The sequence below is a fragment of the Lynx rufus genome, unplaced genomic scaffold (genome assembly GCF_022079265.1).
Source record: "Lynx rufus isolate CCGP_SWC_20201006 ecotype Redwood Valley unplaced genomic scaffold, mLynRuf1.p SCAF_9, whole genome shotgun sequence".
Taxonomy (NCBI): Eukaryota; Metazoa; Chordata; class Mammalia; order Carnivora; family Felidae; genus Lynx; species Lynx rufus.
Window position 1 is genome coordinate 97,668,643 of NW_025814897.1, and position 16,605 is coordinate 97,685,247.

The window sequence follows — 16,605 nt, forward strand, 5'->3', positions numbered from 1 at the left end:
GGGGAAGGGGCGGCGTGCAGGGATCTGTGTCGCTCGGTTCGCCGCAGGCCGCGCCGCAGCCGCGCGGAGTCCGCGGCGGCCGCAGGGAAGGCGCGCGGGGGGCCTCCCGCGCCGGTCGCCCACCCGCTTCGCTCGCCCGCCACCTCCGCTCCCGGCCACCGCGGACGCCCGCCCGGCGTCCCCCAGCCCGCCGGGCGCTGCACCCCCTGCCGGGCGGGCCCCCGGCCGCCGCCCCTCCCGGGCGCCCGCTGCCTCCCGCTCCCCGCGCGCCCCCCTCCCGGCCGCCAGCCAACTGCGTGCCCCCGGGGCCGGCAAGAAGCCACATGCCCCCGCAAGGAATGCCGGGCCTGGCGGGCGGGGGGCGGCGCTGGGCAGGGCCGGGCCGGGCAGGGCAGGGAGCTCCCCGCCGGGAAGGTTGGTGAGAGGGAGAGAGCGGCCCGCACCCTCCCCGGCCCCCCGCGCCGCCCCTGCGCCCGGCCGCGGGACCTCACACTTTCCCCGCCGGACACGCGGGCGGGACGCCGCGCGGGGCCGCGGCGGCGGGCGGGGGTGGGGGGGCGGCCTGGGGGCCGGGACGGGGCGGCTCGGCCCGCCCGGGCAGCCCCCGCCCCCTCGGCGCGCCCCCCCCCCCCCCCCCCCGGCCCCGCCGGCTCTGGAGGAGGGGGCAGGCCGTCGTGTTTCCCCGCACCCCTCCCAGCAGCCGCCGGCTTTGGGGCCCCGGTGGGGAGCAGGGGGCTGATTAGCGGAGGAGCAGGGGTGTGGCCAGCGGGGCCCCGGGTAGTGAGTCACACACGCCGCTTGCCCAGTCCCGGGCCGCGAGCGCGGTCCCAGCCTGAGCCGCGCACCGCCCTGGCCCGAAGAGTGTCCCCGGGCTTGGCATGAGGACCCAGGGGTGCCGAGGGAGGGGCTGAAGCCCGGCGCGGTGGTGGAGGAGGGCGGTAAGCGGCGGGCTGGGGCGACTTCCCTGGAGAGAGCGGGTGGGGCTCGGAGTCAGGGCTGGCTCGCCGGCCCACACCGGGACCCCCAGGCCCCGCCTGTACCTGCTCTGAGCTGGCAAAGCGGGCCCGGCTGCATTCCCTGGCAGCCGCTGGGTGAGGGGCTGCACAGCCAGGCGCTGGGGGCCCGGTTCATCCTCCAGCCCCGCTTGGCCCCAGCAGGACTTGAGTCGATCCCTCCCCTGCCCCCCAGTGCAGACTTTTGTGCGGAGGCTCCTTCCTGTGGATTCCCCATACCCTCTGCCCCTTGGCCTTGGGGTCCGGGCTGCGCTCTCCAGTCCTGCCCCCTGGCCTGAGCTGCCCCTCGTCCTCTGACCCCATGGGGCTGGTGGCTCCAGTCTTCCCCAGGACCAGCCCGGGATAGAAATGGCATTTCCTCTTGGCCGAGCTACAGCTGTTTTTGTTGTCTGTGTTCTCCAGCGCTTCCTCTGGGGATGGCAGGGAGGGTAACCAGACTCCACGGGACCCCCCGCTTGCCCTCTGTGACACTCACCCTTCTTCCCCTGTCTCTTTGATCTTCTTCCTGTGCTGGTCCCGCCTTCGCGTCCCCAGGACAGAATGACTGAGAACATGAAGGAGTGCCTGGCGCAGACCAAGGCGGCCGTGGGGGATATGGTGACCGTGGTGAAGACAGAGGTCTGCTCCCCACTCCGCGACCAGGAGTATGGCCAGCCCTGGTGAGGCCCTGGTGTGGGGACAGGAGAGGGAGAAGTGGGGAGTCGTTGGGCTGGGTTGGTTGGAGGCCCTGGGGAAGAGTTCCCACTCCTGGCCCACCTTCCTAAGCCTGCTCTGGGCCGCTCCTTGGAGCAGAGGGGAGAGCGCAGGCTCTAGAAGGCACGCAAGCAGGGACCCTAGAAGGCCTGGCTGGGTCCAGGTCTCAGATCCTACCTTTTCGCTGTCCCTGCACTGAGTGGGCAGCCTGGCTGGGGTTCCTCGGCCCATCCCGCATCCCCGTGGCCTCCTGGCCAGGGCCACGGCTTCTCTGCCCCCCCAGCCTCCCGCTCTCTGATGGCTTCTTTGCTTTCTCCACTGGCCCCTGGTCTGGCCAGCTCTAGGAGACCAGACCCCTCGTCCATGGAAGTGGAGCCCAAGAAACTGAAGGGGAAGCGTGAGCTCATCATGCCCAAAAGCTTCCAGCAAGTGGACTTCTGGTGTAAGTGGAGCTCGAGGCTGTTCCTGGGTTGCTCCTCCCTCCCCCCCCCCCCCGACTCCCACCCTCCACCCCAGCTCTGCTTAGGGAGTTTGCAGCCGCAACTGACCAGAGGCGTTCGCCTGTCACGTATCAGACACGGGTCCCGGATTCAGTTTAGCCTCACCATTAACCACTGAGGTGGCTGTTATGGGTCCCATTTTCCAGGTGAGGACCCCAGGGCTTGGTGAGGGTTAAGCACCCTGCCTCGGGTCCCACAGGCCACAGAGGCATGGTTGCAGTTCAAACCCAGACCCATCTGACTCCAAAGCTGTGCTTGAAACTTGATACAAAGGGAGCTACTGGCTTCCTTCGCACTGGCAGGCGTGTCCTTTGAGCCCCCGGGGAGGGGAATGGGTTATTACCGCTGAAGACTCTGGGGCCTGTGGCTGGCTGGGGCGGAGCCAGGGCCGGGACTCCCGAGTCCCCTGCGGTGGGCTTTTCACGGCCCTGTGCCGTCCTCAGGGTGGGCTTCCCATCAGCCCCTCAGCCTCTGCCATGGAGGTCCTGCCTCCCTGCAGCAACTGAGGCTCTCTTCGCTCTTTCCGTCCCTTCAGTCTGCGAGTCCTGCCAGGAGTACTTTGTGGATGAGTGTCCGAACCACGGTCCCCCAGTGTTTGTGTCCGACACGCCGGTGCCCGTGGGCATCCCAGACAGGGCTGCCCTCACCATCCCACAGGGCATGGAGGTGGTCAAGGAAGCCAGTGGGGAGAATGACGTGCGATGCATAAATGAGGTCATCCCCAAGGGTCACATCTTCGGCCCCTATGAGGGGCAGATCTCCACCCAGGACAAATCGGCTGGCTTCTTCTCGTGGCTGGTGAGTGTCCCCTGGGCTGTGCAGTGGGAGAGGGTGCTAATGAACATGGAAGGAAGCCAGCAGGGGGAGCCATACGCTGGCCCAGCCAGGCCCAAGAGCTTTTTTTTCTGCCATCACTCCGGGCTGCGTGCATGATGGATCTTGCTACCCCCTGGCCCTGGCTGAGTGGTTGTGCTCCTTGGTGGCCGAGGGCCATGCCAAGGAGCCCGTCAGGCGGTAGTCCGCAGAATCAGTGGTAGGGCTCTAGGGAGCCCATGGGACCAGCCAGCCGGAGAGAATTCAGGGTGATTTTCTCATGATTCTTCATGTGTGGGTCTGGTAGACCGTTCTGTGAAATGGACCAAGGGTTCACCTCAAGCCCTCCTCCGGAGCGGGTGACTTGGGTCTGGGGGCTGTGGGAATGCAGAGCACGACATTCAGCTAAAAAAGCAGTGATGCCAGGGGCTGGACCGGGTGCCCGAGGCAACGTGGTCCCTGCCCTCGGGGAGTGGACGGTCTGGCGGGGGAGGGACAGGGATTGAACAGGTACGGGCACATGTGATCATTGCTACTGAAGGAGGGAAGATGAGACATTCTAGTTTCAGAGGGAGACGGTGGAGTTCATGGTGCTGATGGATTTGGGGCCTGGAGCCCAAGTTCATTACGCCAGCCAGCTTTGCTATTTCCTATCTGGTGTGACCTTGGATGAATCATTTCACTTCTCTGTGCCTGTCCTGTAACAGAATAATCATAGTTGACGGTGCGACACGATGGGTCAATACTATAGAGTTCTTAGGGCCGCGCCTGCCTTTAGGAAGCATGCAGTGAATATCAGCTATTGTTGTTGTTGTTGTTGGCCTACTCGAGGGGTTTGGGCGGGATTTCCTCTAGCTTGAGACTTGAAGCATGAGTAGTAGTTAGTGGAAGGGGGGTGGGAGGATGCTGTATTCACACAGGTCGGCTGAGCGAGAGACGCATCTGGCAGGTCCGTGTGGCGACAGCAATGAGCCTGACAGGCAGAGTGGCAGGAAATCAGCAGGAGAGGGAGTCAGGGGCCAGATCACCCTACATTTCATAAGCCAGGGTAAGCGCATGCTCCTTCTGCGGGCCACGGGAACCTCTGAAGATTGTCGGGCAGAGGCGTTACGGAATGGTTAGGTCAGGTTGCAGAACGCAGAATCAGGATGGGTACGGGCGCCTTGCTGGGGAGAGGGGGGGCTTTCAGGTCAGAAAAGATGCTGGTTTCAACTTAGGTGCTACAGGCAGGCACATTTGAGAGAGGCTTAGGAGGGAGAATCCAGATCTGAAGTGGAAGGGATTATTAGGGACACCTCTCAAGCATCCAGCTTGAGCAGAGTTGGAGGAAGGTGGGACCGGTAGAGAAGAGCAGGCTAGGGAGTAGGAAGATCGTTTATCAGTCATGAAATAAACCTTTCCTGTGGGTCTCGTTTGTGCTAAGCCCTGAACTGGCCTCAGGGATACAGTGATGGGCCAGATCAGACATCAGTTCTGCCCTCATAGAGCTTATTGTGGGGAAGCCGGAATGAATCAAATAATAAGGTAAATAAATGTAAAATAATGGCTCAGGTGAGGAAGAGGCAGTGAGGCTAGGAGAGAAGGGAACAACCAGAGGAAGTGATGTGGCCAGAGGTCAAGGAAGGCTTCCTGATAGTTGAGCTGTGACTGAAGAAAGAGAATGCCCACCAGATGAACAGGACAGCATGTGCAAAGGCCCTGTGGCGGGCGAGAGTATGGCATGTTTGCGCAACTGGGTCATTGTGCCCGGAGTGGAGCGAACACAGGGGCCTGGAGGGGGAGACGGTCTTGGATGTATAGGGCCCGCTGAGCCAAATTGGGACTTTTGTTCTTTATTTTAAGAACAATGAGAAGTTTATTTATGTTTTGAAAGGGTGACTTTGGCTGCAGGCTGGAGAACAGATTGGGAGCAGGGGGCATGGGTCAAGAATGGATCATTGTCTGAGTCGGGGATGGTGGAGGCTTGGGTTAGGGTGGGGCAGCAACATGAAGAAAGGGTGAACTCGTTTGTGAACTATTTCGGAGATGAGCGGGGTTGACTTGGAAGTTGATTGATTGGCCTAAGTAAGTGAGAGGGAATTGGCGAAAACGAGCCCTTCAGTGTCCTGGTCTCAGCAGGTGGGGAAGGTGTCCGTCTCTGAGAACTGGAATATAGGCGGGGCCTGGGTGGAGGGCAAGAGGCAGTTTTAGACTCAATGACTTTGGAGTGACATCAAGGCACCCAGTGGCCATGGCGACTAGGCAGTTAGCAATACGGGTTCGGAGCTTGGAAAGGAGATTCGGAGATGTCACTTCACGAACCACCTGCACACAGGTATCAGCGGGGCTGGGAGTGCGGAGGGCCGCCCCCAAGGAGAACCGATGGACGAGAGGCGGAGAGGGCCTAGAATGAGCTTTGAGGAACTTCGGTGGTTCAGCCGTCCAGAAGGGGAACACGATCCTTGCAAGGGAGACTGAGGAAGTGCACCCTGAGAGGCGGGAAGGCCAGAACGGTCAACAGGGTCAAGTGTTTCTGAGAAGCCAGGCAAGAGAAGGACTTGAAATGGTCCACTGGGCTTAGTGCCAGGGAAGTCACCGGCCACTTTAGCAAGACCTGGTACTCCAAGACCGAGGTTCCCGACCCGGGGCGGTTTGCTCCCTTCCTCCCTGCCCTCCCCCCGCCCCCCACCCGGGGGACATTTGGTAACGTCTGGGCACATTTTGGGCCGTCACAGCTTGGGATGGGGGCTATGCTCCTGGCATCTAGAAGGTAGGGGTCAGGGGTGCTGCTAAACCTTTCGTAATGCAGAAGACAGCCTCCTACAACAAAGAGCGATCTGGTCTCGGGGGTCCAGAGTGCTGTGGTGGAGAAGCCCCGTCAGAGCACCACCCGAAGGGAACCTTGGGAGAAGCCGGGTAACCAGCATAGGCACTTCTTAGAAGCTTGATTAGAGATAAGACAAGTGGAAGAGAGACAGGAGATACGAGGGTTGGCTGCCGGCAGGCACGGGGGGCGGGGGACTTTGTTAAGAGAGAGACGTGAACGTCTTTGAAAACCCTGGTGGGAGGGTCCCACTGAAGAGACGGTTGAATATCGAGCAGAGGTGAGGCGTGATGGACAAGCTCTCCTATCGCCCGAGAACGTTCAGATGGAGACGTTGCATATGGAGGGGCGATGGGTCAACATGTCTTCTGTCACTGGAGGGGTACCCTAGAGGCTCGGAGCAGACGGAGGGAAGTGAGCATGGTAGGCCAAATAATGGCCCCCTCAAGATGGCCGCATCCTCATCCCCGGATCCTGTATGGATGTCATCTTAGAGGCCAAAAGGGACTTTCCAGGCGTAATTCAATTAAGGCGCTTGAGGTGGGGAGATTATCTTGGTTTATCGGGGTGGGCCTCGTGGAATTACAAGCATTTTTATGGGAGGGAGGCAGGAGAGTCAGAGTCAGAAAGACAAGATTGGAAGATGTTATCCTGCTGGCCTTGAAGATAGAAGAAGGAGCCAGGAGCCAAGGGACTGCATGCAGACAGCTTCTAGAAGCTAACAAAAGGCAAGGAAGTAGATTCTTCCCTCAAGCCTCCAGAAGGAACTCAGCCCGCTGCCGACGCCTCGATCTTAGGACTTGTGACCTCTGGAACCGTGAGATAATAAACGTGTGGTGTTCGAGAACCACCGTGTCGTGGCAGTTTGTTAAGCAGCGCTAGGAACCGAGTGCAGTGTCTGGGGGACATCTGCTAACACGTGCGGAGCTGTGGAGAGAGCTGGCCTGAGACGGGAGAGCGGCGAAGGTGAGTTCGGGGGGCGGGGGGGGGGGGCGGTGAGTCGAGCCGGAGATGCCCGTGAGGTGCTCAGGTGAGCCATCCTGGGGCACACCGACGCACATGGGTCAGCCGAGGACAGAGGCCTGGGTGTAGGGGACACCAAGCGTGTAAACGGACGCGGCTGAGGCCCCGGGAAGGGACAGGCGGCGGGGGACAGGGCTGCAGGGAAGTGTGAGGCCTGAGAGCCGCTGTGTTCGGGCAGCACGGGGGTCTTCGTGTCCTGGGCACAGGCAGTTTCACGGCAGAAGCCACGCTGCTGGGGCCCAAGGCGTGAGTGGGAAGTGAGGAGACGGAGCCAGCAAGGGGGGCTGGCTTGTTTTCAGAGGTCTGGCCGCCTGTGAGCCACGATGGTGTGCCAGCTGTGTGCCACATTCGTCCTCACAGCAGGTTGCTGCCGTTCCGGCCCAGATGAGGGAACCCGGGACCCAAGAGGTCATTAAGTAGGCAACCCCAGCTCCCACAGCCCACGCATGGTACGCGGCGGGTTCCTTCAAAGGTAGCGCCTTTCCGCGATGCCAGGCTTTAAGTAGCTCCTCCGTGGGGACACGTGGCTGAGAAGGGAGCACTCAGGAGCTCTGGGGGCAACAGAAACGCATGAGGTTTGCCGCCTGTTCTCATGGAGCCTGGGGTCCGGCTACCAGAAGCAGGGACTAAGGTGGATGGGAGGGGAGGAGGCCTATGTCCAGCCGAGTAATAGCGAGGCAGAGCATCGTTGGCGATGGTGCTACCACAGAAAGCTATAGGGCCGGGGAGAAGGGGAGCTGGTTTTGACTGGGCAGATCGGAGAGGGGTCTTGAAGGATGGGTAGAAGTTCAGCAGAGGAGAAAATCTAGGGCCATGCCCAGGGAAGGGCTGTCAGGGCCCCCACCTCCCACCATGAGAAGCTGCACTTTGGGACAGCCCGGCTGGGCAAGCTTAGAGTCTCTAAAGGAGGCAGCTTCCCCGGGTTTGTGGCCTGGCCTGGGTCTAGGGTGTGGAGAAAAGGGGGAAGAAGAGGCAGCCCTGGAGTTTGCGGGCTTGTCTTAGACCAGCTCTAGCAGTCAGGAGTGGGCGTGGCCTGCAGCGCAGGGACCAGGGGCCGGCAGTGTTGCTCCCTTGGATGTTCCTAAGGCCTGGGAGCCGCGAGCTGTGGCATATGGATGGGTGCGGGGAGGGAGTGGTTGGAGGCCGCGGGGCCATGCGGAGGCTTTGTGATCCAGTGAGGTGAGAGGTGTCGAAGGCTTGGAGAGAACAGATGTGCAAAATGGCTCAAGAAAGCAGGACCTGTGTGCGTGCGTGTGTGTGTGTGTGTGTGTGTGTGTGTGTGTGTCCTCAGTCGGGGCCTCGGTCAGGGAAAAGCCGGAGTGAGGAACAACTGCCAGCTCAGTTGGTGGGTTGGTTGAACGGAGGGAGGGCGGAAAAGTGGGGTGAACCACAGCACTGATTTTGGACCAGGATCTGGAAGCCCCCACATCCTAAATAAACCGCATTCATTTGTCAAATCCTGTCTCAAAGCCGTACTTGATGTCCTTTCTTGACCTCCTGCCCGCCTTCAGAAGCTCTGGCCCTCATCCAACACAACGCATTTCCGTCCACGACTCCTCAGTGTGTGCAGTGTATTCTGGTAGAAGTAACGATGGGGCTCGTGATGAGCGTGGCTGTTTGCGTTTCTTGAGCACCTATGATGTTTCTGGGCCTGTGCTCAGCACTTTACAGCAGACCTCATTTGATGCTAACGTTACCCCTTGTGAAGTGGGTATTCTACCCATTGTACCAACTGAGAAAACTGAGGCCTGGAGAGGAGAAGTTCTCCTGCACAAAACTCAACAGCTGGTGAGCGGCTGAGCTGGGCTTCCAACCCAGTAGTCTGGGCTCCGGAACCCACCCTCTTGTTCTTCCGCCCGGCCCTTCTCCGCCTTCCTTATCTCACCTGTTCCTACCTGCTGGCCTTGGTTGACTTTCTTCTTCTCATCCTTTCTGCCCAGCACTGGTTCCCTCTCCTTCTCCCCTCAACACAGAGGAAAGCTGGTCCCACCGTGCCCCGTGTGGGGACAGGGCCTGCATTCAGATGGACCCAACGTTCATTTCCACTTTGCATCTCTCCATGGCCCGGCCTCCTCTGCAGGAGTCTTGCCATAACTTCTGGCCGTTTGGGAAAGAACTGCCCTCGTCCTCTGCTTTCTCATCTCACTGGAGACGAGAAACTCCGTAAATCATTGCCAGGGTTTCCAGGCTGCCCTCAGACACCGAAGGCCGGAGACGATGCTGCACGCGTGAGGTGTTTGGGAGTGCCGTGCAGCCGTGTGGTTTGGTAAAAGGCCGAAGAAAGAGGAAGCCAGCACAGCGTTTTTATTTACATTTTTCACTTAGAGCCAGTCTTGTTCCAGAAGGGATTTAAGGTAGCCTAGCAGGACACATAAAATATACCATTATAGCATGTTAAAACTGGGAGAGACAGAAGAAAGAAAAACAAGGGTGGAGACCCTCGGCGGAGCCAGGAAGGAGGCTAAAAATGCATACCACAATGACCCGTATATGCACTTTTAGCTATATGGGGTCCGAATCTGGCAGCCGCTGGGAAAAGGCAAGCCTGGTCTGCTACCAGGGCATTCTTTCCATGTCGTGAACAGTCCCCAGATAGTTCCTGGGGAGGTCCCCCTTCTGGGTACTGATACTGGACGGCAGGTTTCCTGGCGGCCCTTAAAGAGAGGACACTGTTTGGTGACATTGCTCACCTGCTGTCATGCAGCCTTTCCACCTGCCAGACCCCTACTGGACTGGCTGGGTGGGGGGGGGGAGCGGGGAGCAGAGGTGAAAGGGTATTTCAAGTGTTTTCCGCTTCGAGTTCCATCATAAAATGGAGAGTTATTTTGAAACTTGAAATTGGACGTGCAAAAGCTCGTGACACAGCCTCCAAAACAGAATCCGAAAAGCCCTGAGTGATGGGGACAGATGGAAGCGTTAGCAGGCGGTTGCAGTGCCTCGAGATGTCGGCGGGAGCAGGCAGGTGTTACCAAGTTTGGGGGAGCTCAGAGAAGGAAAGAATAATGGGCTTGTCCAGGAAGACAAGAAGGGACATTTGAGACAGGTTGCCTTGCGTGTGTGTGTGTGCGCGCGCGTGTGTATGAGCAGATGCTTTTCATGCTTGTTTGTTAATTTCTATTAACTCTTTATTTTGAAATGTTCAAGCTCTGTAGAAAAGCTGTACGAATAGTATAATAAACACCCACACACCCAGCATCTAATTCATCCATTGCTGACATTTTATAACAATTGCTTGAATCTCTCTCTCTGTATGCCTACAGGCACACGCACACACATGCACACACATTCTGTGTTGTTTTGTTTTGTTTTTCTGACCTGTTTGAGATACGGCTATAGACTCAGGCTTTTGGGCCATGCATTCCCCATCTCTGCCACTCAACTCCGCCACTGCAGGGCGAAAGCTGCCGTAGACGGTACATAAATGAATGTGTCTGTGCACCAATAAAACTCTATTGATGAACACTGAATGTGCATGTCGTACAATTTCCCTGAAATTGGAATTTCATATAAATTTCCTATAAATGAAATGACATGAAAAAACTTTTTTCAATCATTGAAAAATGCGAAAACCATGCTTAGCTCACAACTGTATAGAAATGGGGCCGGGGGGCGCCTGGGTGGCTCACTCGGTTAAGCACCTGATTCTTGAACCCAACTCAGATCTTGATCTCAGCTCAGGTCTTGATCTTGGGGTCGTGAGTTCAAGCGCAGCGTGGAGCCTACTTAAACAAAACAAAACAAAACAAACAGGTAGGGGCTGCATTTGAACTACAATCAATGGTTTGCCAACAGACCCCTGCCCTACATAACCACAATATAATTGTTACATTCAGGAAATTTAACCATGGATACGATACAACACTCTGTCAACTGCAATCCTTATTCAGATTTTCCCAATTGCCCTGGAGAAATGGCCTTTACAGTTTGTCCCCCATCTAGGACCCACTCATGCATTTAATTGTCATGTCTCATTAGTCTCCTTTATTCTATAACAGTTCCGCTGCGTTGTTTTTTTCTTTCAGGATATTGACACTTTTGAGAAGTTCTGGACAGTTGTCAGCAGAATGTTGCACAGTTTAGATGTGTCTGATTGTTTCCTCATGATAGATTCAGATTATAGATTTTTGGCGTGAAGGATGTTGTGTCTGTCTCCCTGTAGATAGCAGGAAGCTTGTGAGGTCAGTTTGTCTTATCTTTTACCCAGTGGTTTTAGCAACTGTTGATGATTCTTGCCTTTATCAGTTATTATTTTTTTTTATTTTTTTAATCTTTATTTATTTTGAGAGAGAGACAGAGTGTGAGCAGGGGAGGGGCAGAGCGAGAGAGGGACACAGAATCCGAAGCAGGCTCCAGGCTCCGAGCCGTCAGCACAGAGCCCGATGCGGAGCTCGAACTCACGAACCGTGAGATCATGACCTGAGCCGAAGTCGGACGCTTAACCGACTGAGCCACCCAGGTGCCCCGCCTTTATCAATTATTCTCCATGGTTTAAAATGATTTGCATCCTACATTCTTTATTTACTATGTGACATCCTTCTGCAAAAAGAAAAAAAAAAAAGTATTCAACTTTCTCCTCCACCCCCTCGCTTGTTTTGGTTATTTTTAGTACTGGTATGGACTCATGAATCCTTTTTTTTTTCCTTCAGTGTGTTCCAGTCCATTCCTGTCATTCATTTTGATGTTTCAATTGCCCTAGATTTGGCCAGCGGGAGCCCGTGCAGACGGGCTCCTTTTTCCTATTTTAGTACTTCCCTTACTTTCCAGTGCAAAAAGATGTTCTGGCCATCTCTCCTAAGAGCCCTAATTTGTTTTAGTGGAAATCGTGTTCAGAAATCAAGATCCCTGGGCACTAAGCGTGTGTGTGTTGCTACTCGGGTCTCCTTGCTTCTAGGCCTGAGCTAGGATTAGAGGAATGAGTTGCAGGGAGTCAGGGACTGAGGCAACACGGAATCGCCAGCCGCGGGCACAACATGTACAGAGGTCCAGGGGCACGGGTCATGTGGAGGGGAAAAGGTAACAGGTTAGAGCCGAGGTACAGAGCGTGCTCAGAAGGAAAAGTGGAAGATGATGCCAGAGAGAAGTTGCTTTGCTCATGTTCTGAGATGCTATGCATCTAAAACACTGTCCATTCAATATCAGCTTTTCCAGGAATAAAAGCGTGCACCTCAGTCTTAAGATTCCTCTTACTATCAGAAGCATTAAATGGGCTTGCCTTGTATAACATTTTATAGATGCTGGTCGTTTGGTTATCGAACCACAAAGCAAACCAAAGATTCCCGCCCCCCCCAAATATGTGATCTGCTGGTGAACCCGCTTTGGCTGGAACTGTCTGTAATTCTCAAGATCTATTATTTTGGAATAAAAGTAGAACATGGAACACTTCTCTGAATAATGCACTGAAGGGCCACCTGTGTTATTCCAAGTGGCAAGATCTCATTTCTTCTTATGGATGAGTAATATCCCGTCGTATATCCACACCACATCGTCTTGAGCCCCTTATCCGTCAATGGCCACTTGGGCTCCTTCCACGTCTTGGCTCTTGTAAATCATGCGGCAACTATCTCTTCACATCAGGTGTTTTCATTTCCTTCTGGTAAATGCCCAGGAGTGGGATTGCTGGACCGCGGGGTAGTTCTCTTTTTAAGTTTTTTACGACCCTCCATGCTGTTTTTCCATGTTGGCTGCACTTGTGTCCGTTCCCAAAGCAATGCACGGGTTCCCTTTTCTTGACTTCGTGGCCGGTCCTTGTCACCTCTCATCTTTTTGAGCACAGTCCTTCCAACAGGCATGAGGGGATATCACATTGTGGTTTTGATTTGCATGTCCCCGATGGCTGGTGAAGTCGAGTACCTTTTCCTGTACCTGTCGGTCAGGTGACATTTAATGTTCGTGGGGTCCCAATGTGACCTTAATTTCACTCTGATGTTGTTTAAAAAGGTTTAAGCAGAGAGCTAGAGGAAACATTTCTTACAGCTTTGAAACAGCTGTGAATCCAACACAGACTTGCAAATATCAAATGAACAGACCTATGCAAACATGTGTAACTCAAATGAGTGAAATCATTGTTATATGTGCGATGATGTTGTTTGTTGAACCGAAATTGCTGTTGCCAGGGTGACCGTGGCAATGACTATAAACACCCAGGTTCTTTGGCGTGTGGTATGTCTGTGCTTTCGTGGGCTCTGTGACACCTTTATTGTCTTTCTTCGTCTCTGCTTGAAACGCTGGGGAATCCTTCAGTGCGGTTTGATGCCTTGACGTTTCTTACTCTTTTCTTTACCAGAATGCATCCTGTGCTCATCAAGTTGGTGCCTGTCCTTTTCTCACTGGCTCATGGCCAATAGTAATGATCGATGTTACCTGCTCGCCTGTTACGGTGTAGCAGGCTACCTCCAAATTCGGTGGCAGAGGTTGCACCCTTTTTGTGTCAAGCGCCAGACCGTAAATATTTTAGCCTTTGTGGACCTCACGGTGTTTGCCACAGCCACTCGGTTCTGTCACTGTAGCCGGAGAACAGTCAGAGGTGGGGGGTATGCTAGCAGAACTTGTCACGGACGCCAAAATTTGAATTCCAGACAACTTTCGCGTGATGAAATCTTCTTCTGATTTATTTTCAACCACTGAGAAGTGGACCGTTCTTAGCTCGTGGGCCATCCAAAACAGGTGGCGGACTGGACTTAGCCTGCAGGGCCAAAGTCTGCCGACCTGTGGCGTAGAACAGCCATCATTTGTCCTTGCTCAGGTATCCTGGCTGAACTACGGGGTCTCATTTATTCTGGCGTGTCTGCCGGTGGACCGTGGGCGGGCTGATTTAGTTGGGCGCGGCTGGTCCTCTCTGCCGCAAGCCACTGGGCCACATCGTCTCCTCAAGGGGAGCCAGGTCTGCTCCAGGCGTGTTCGTTCTGGGCCCAGACTGAAGGAGCAGGTGCTCTCTGGAGAAGCTCTCCTCCTGGTGAAGGCAGAGGTGGTCCCAGAGGCAAGCCCCACCCCCACCCCCACCCCCCCCCTTTCGCAAGCACATTCCCGGTCTTTGCTTGGTGTGCGGTGACATCCCACCGGCCAAATAAGTCATACAGCTGAAGCCAAGGTCAAGGAGCGAAGAAGGACAGGCCACCTGTAAGAGAGAGCCTAGTGCGGAATCACATGGCCAAGGCCGATCGAGAAGGGCGGAACCGGGGCCAAGAATTCAGTCTACCACAGGTGCCCACCCAGTTACATGCACAGCAGTCTTTGGGCTGGAACTCTCATGGCGATTCCCGTATGTTGATTTTTTGAATGAAAACACTGAATTAAACACTCTTAGAACTTTTAGATCCTGAGAGCGTATCCAAAGACCCTTGTTTGAGAGAGACGAATTTCTAGTAAACCCCCTGATTTTAACAATAGGGAACGTAGGGTTTTTTGGTGTTTGAAAATTCCTTTAGGAGCAGTCTTGTCGGAGCCTGATTCAGCACCCTTAAGCCCCAGTGGGTCCTCAGCAAAAGTTGTGAGGGAGGGTCGGGTAGATAGCAATACCTCTGACAACCCCCGCAACAGGTGCTGTTCTTCGGGCACTAAAGGATTTGTGTGACCTCATTCTGTGCCCTCACAACCTTGCTGTCAGATAAGTACGCTTCAGCCCCCTTTCTACAGATTGGGAAACTGGGGCTTCAAGGGCTAAATTTCTGGTCCAAGGCCATACAGCTAATCATGGGGCCAGGACTTCAAAACCGGATCTTCTTCTTCTTTTTTTATTTTTATTTTTTACATTTTATTTATTTTTGAGAGAGAGAGAGAGAGACGGAGAGACTCAGAGCACTAGTGGGGGAGGGGCAGAGAGAGAGGGAGACACAGGATCGGAAGCAGGCTCCAGGCTCCGAGCTGTCGGCACAGAGCCCGCCGCGGGGCTCCAACCCACAAACCACGAGATCATGACCTGAGCCAGAGTAGGACGTTCGACCGACTGAGCCACCCAGGCGCCCCCCAGGGAGTACTTTTCAAGCAGATGGTATAAGGTGGTTTTCTTTATCTTGTCTGAGGGCTGCCCGTGAGCATTTGGCGGACTTCTTACAACCGCGTCATTGAGATATGAGCACATACCGTGCAGCTCGCCCACCCAAAGTGTGTCATTTAATGGTCTTTAGTAATTACCACTGTTTGCCTCCACTACCGCCAAGAGTTGTGCAACACTCTCATCGCCTCATAGAAGAAACTCTATCTTTAACTGTTACCCCATCTCCTCCTCTCCCACCCCCCCCCCCCCTTCCAGCCCTCACTAGTTTACTCTGTCTCTACGGATGTCCCTCTGTCTCTACAGATGTCCCTATTCTGGACCTTCGCATGAACGTGGTCTTTTGTGACTGGCTTCTGGCGCATAGCGTCATGTTTTCAGGGTGCCTCCGGGTTGGGGCAGATTATCACTGCATAGCATGATCCTTCCTTTCACTGGCCTTTTTCGCCCCCATTGCGCGGATAGGCCACATTTTGTTCATCCGCTGCCCTGTCGATGGACAGTTGGGTCGTTTCCATCGTTGGGCTATTATGAATGATGCTACCCTAAACATGGGTGCACAAGTCTCTGTGTAGACCTACGTTTTCGTGTCCCTTGGGTAATACGTAGGAATGGGACTGCTGGGTCACACGGTAACCCTATGTTTAATCCTTTGAGGATCTGCAGCGGGACCATTTTACATTCCCACCGGCAGGGTGCGAGGGCTGATTTCTCCACATCCTTGCCCACACTTGCTGTTAGCTGACTTTTTGACTCCAGCCATCCTCATGGGGGTGAAGTGCTCTCTCATGGCAGAGCTTTGGTTTGTTCTCTGCTTTTTTTCTTCCTACCTCTCGTTCATGTCTCTGGTTATTGGGGGGCGAGCCGCCCACGACGGCCGTGCTGGTTGTGCTGTGGACGACCCGGTGGGTGCTTTTCACATCAGCTTCCCTCTGCCACGTTAACCTGGAAGCTCCTTCACATCTGTAGCGTATTTAAAGTTTGTTTCTATTGAATCTCTCCGGCTCAGACCCACTCTAATGTGCATTTTTGCTGCCTCCGGGTTGAGCAGATTCTGGGGGGGGGGGCTCTCTCCCACTCTTGCCCCAGAGCCCCTCAAGTTAAGGCATAACTAACAGGATTCAGGCCAGCCTCCCGAGGCTGTCAGTCTTTGCCCGAGGGCTCAACCCACTGGTTTTGCCGATAGCCAGATATTACCAAGAAGAGTGAGGCCAAGTGTGTTCAGGGGGTAGTTGGTCCTGAGGCTGGTAACAGGGCCGGGGGGACTTTTACAGGCCGAGCAGAAGGACTTGGGTGGGGACGAGCTTTCTGGGTTGGTTACGGGGCTCCGGACTCAGACATTTTTCCTTGAGGGTCGTGCATCTTTGGGCTGGAGCTTGGCTTGTTGTCTCCGAGCGCTGGTTTTCTTATGCATAAAATGGGGATGCACGGTCTATCGGAACATGACCTTCTGCGTCGTGAGCCTTGATGCCCGTTGCGTGCAGGTGCACAGCAGGCGAAGAGCAGTTCACAGCTCTCTTTATTATCTCCAGTAGCGCCTCGGGGTTCGTGGGGGCGGTGAGTGGAACGATAGTATGTAAAACCTGGATGTGGAATTCGAGATTGTATGTAAACATGCCCCATTTACCACATCTCCGGGGCCTTTTCTGAAATTTGATAAAAGAGAGTTTTAGAACAAGAAACGGAAGCACTAATGCTACTATCAGTTAAAAGGGGATGGGGGCAGGTTAGATCCTGGTTCTTGACCAGCCTGACTTAGGGAGTTGTACT

General features: G+C 55.1%; 1 protein-coding gene across 2 annotated transcripts in view; it reads left to right on the forward strand.

The window, feature by feature from the left end:
* Positions 1-850: 850 nt before the first annotated feature.
* The window catches only part of PRDM11 (PR/SET domain 11), a 47,498-nt gene continuing 31,743 nt past the window's right edge, over positions 851-16,605 (forward strand). For both annotated transcript variants that reach the window (XM_047072174.1, XM_047072173.1), the window contains exons 1-4: positions 851-938; positions 1,548-1,672; positions 2,045-2,148; positions 2,742-3,004. In XM_047072174.1, the coding sequence (XP_046928130.1) occupies positions 1,554-1,672; positions 2,045-2,148; positions 2,742-3,004 (486 nt within the window). In that variant the 5' untranslated portion in view covers positions 851-938; positions 1,548-1,553. The remainder of the gene's footprint in view (positions 939-1,547; positions 1,673-2,044; positions 2,149-2,741; positions 3,005-16,605) is intronic.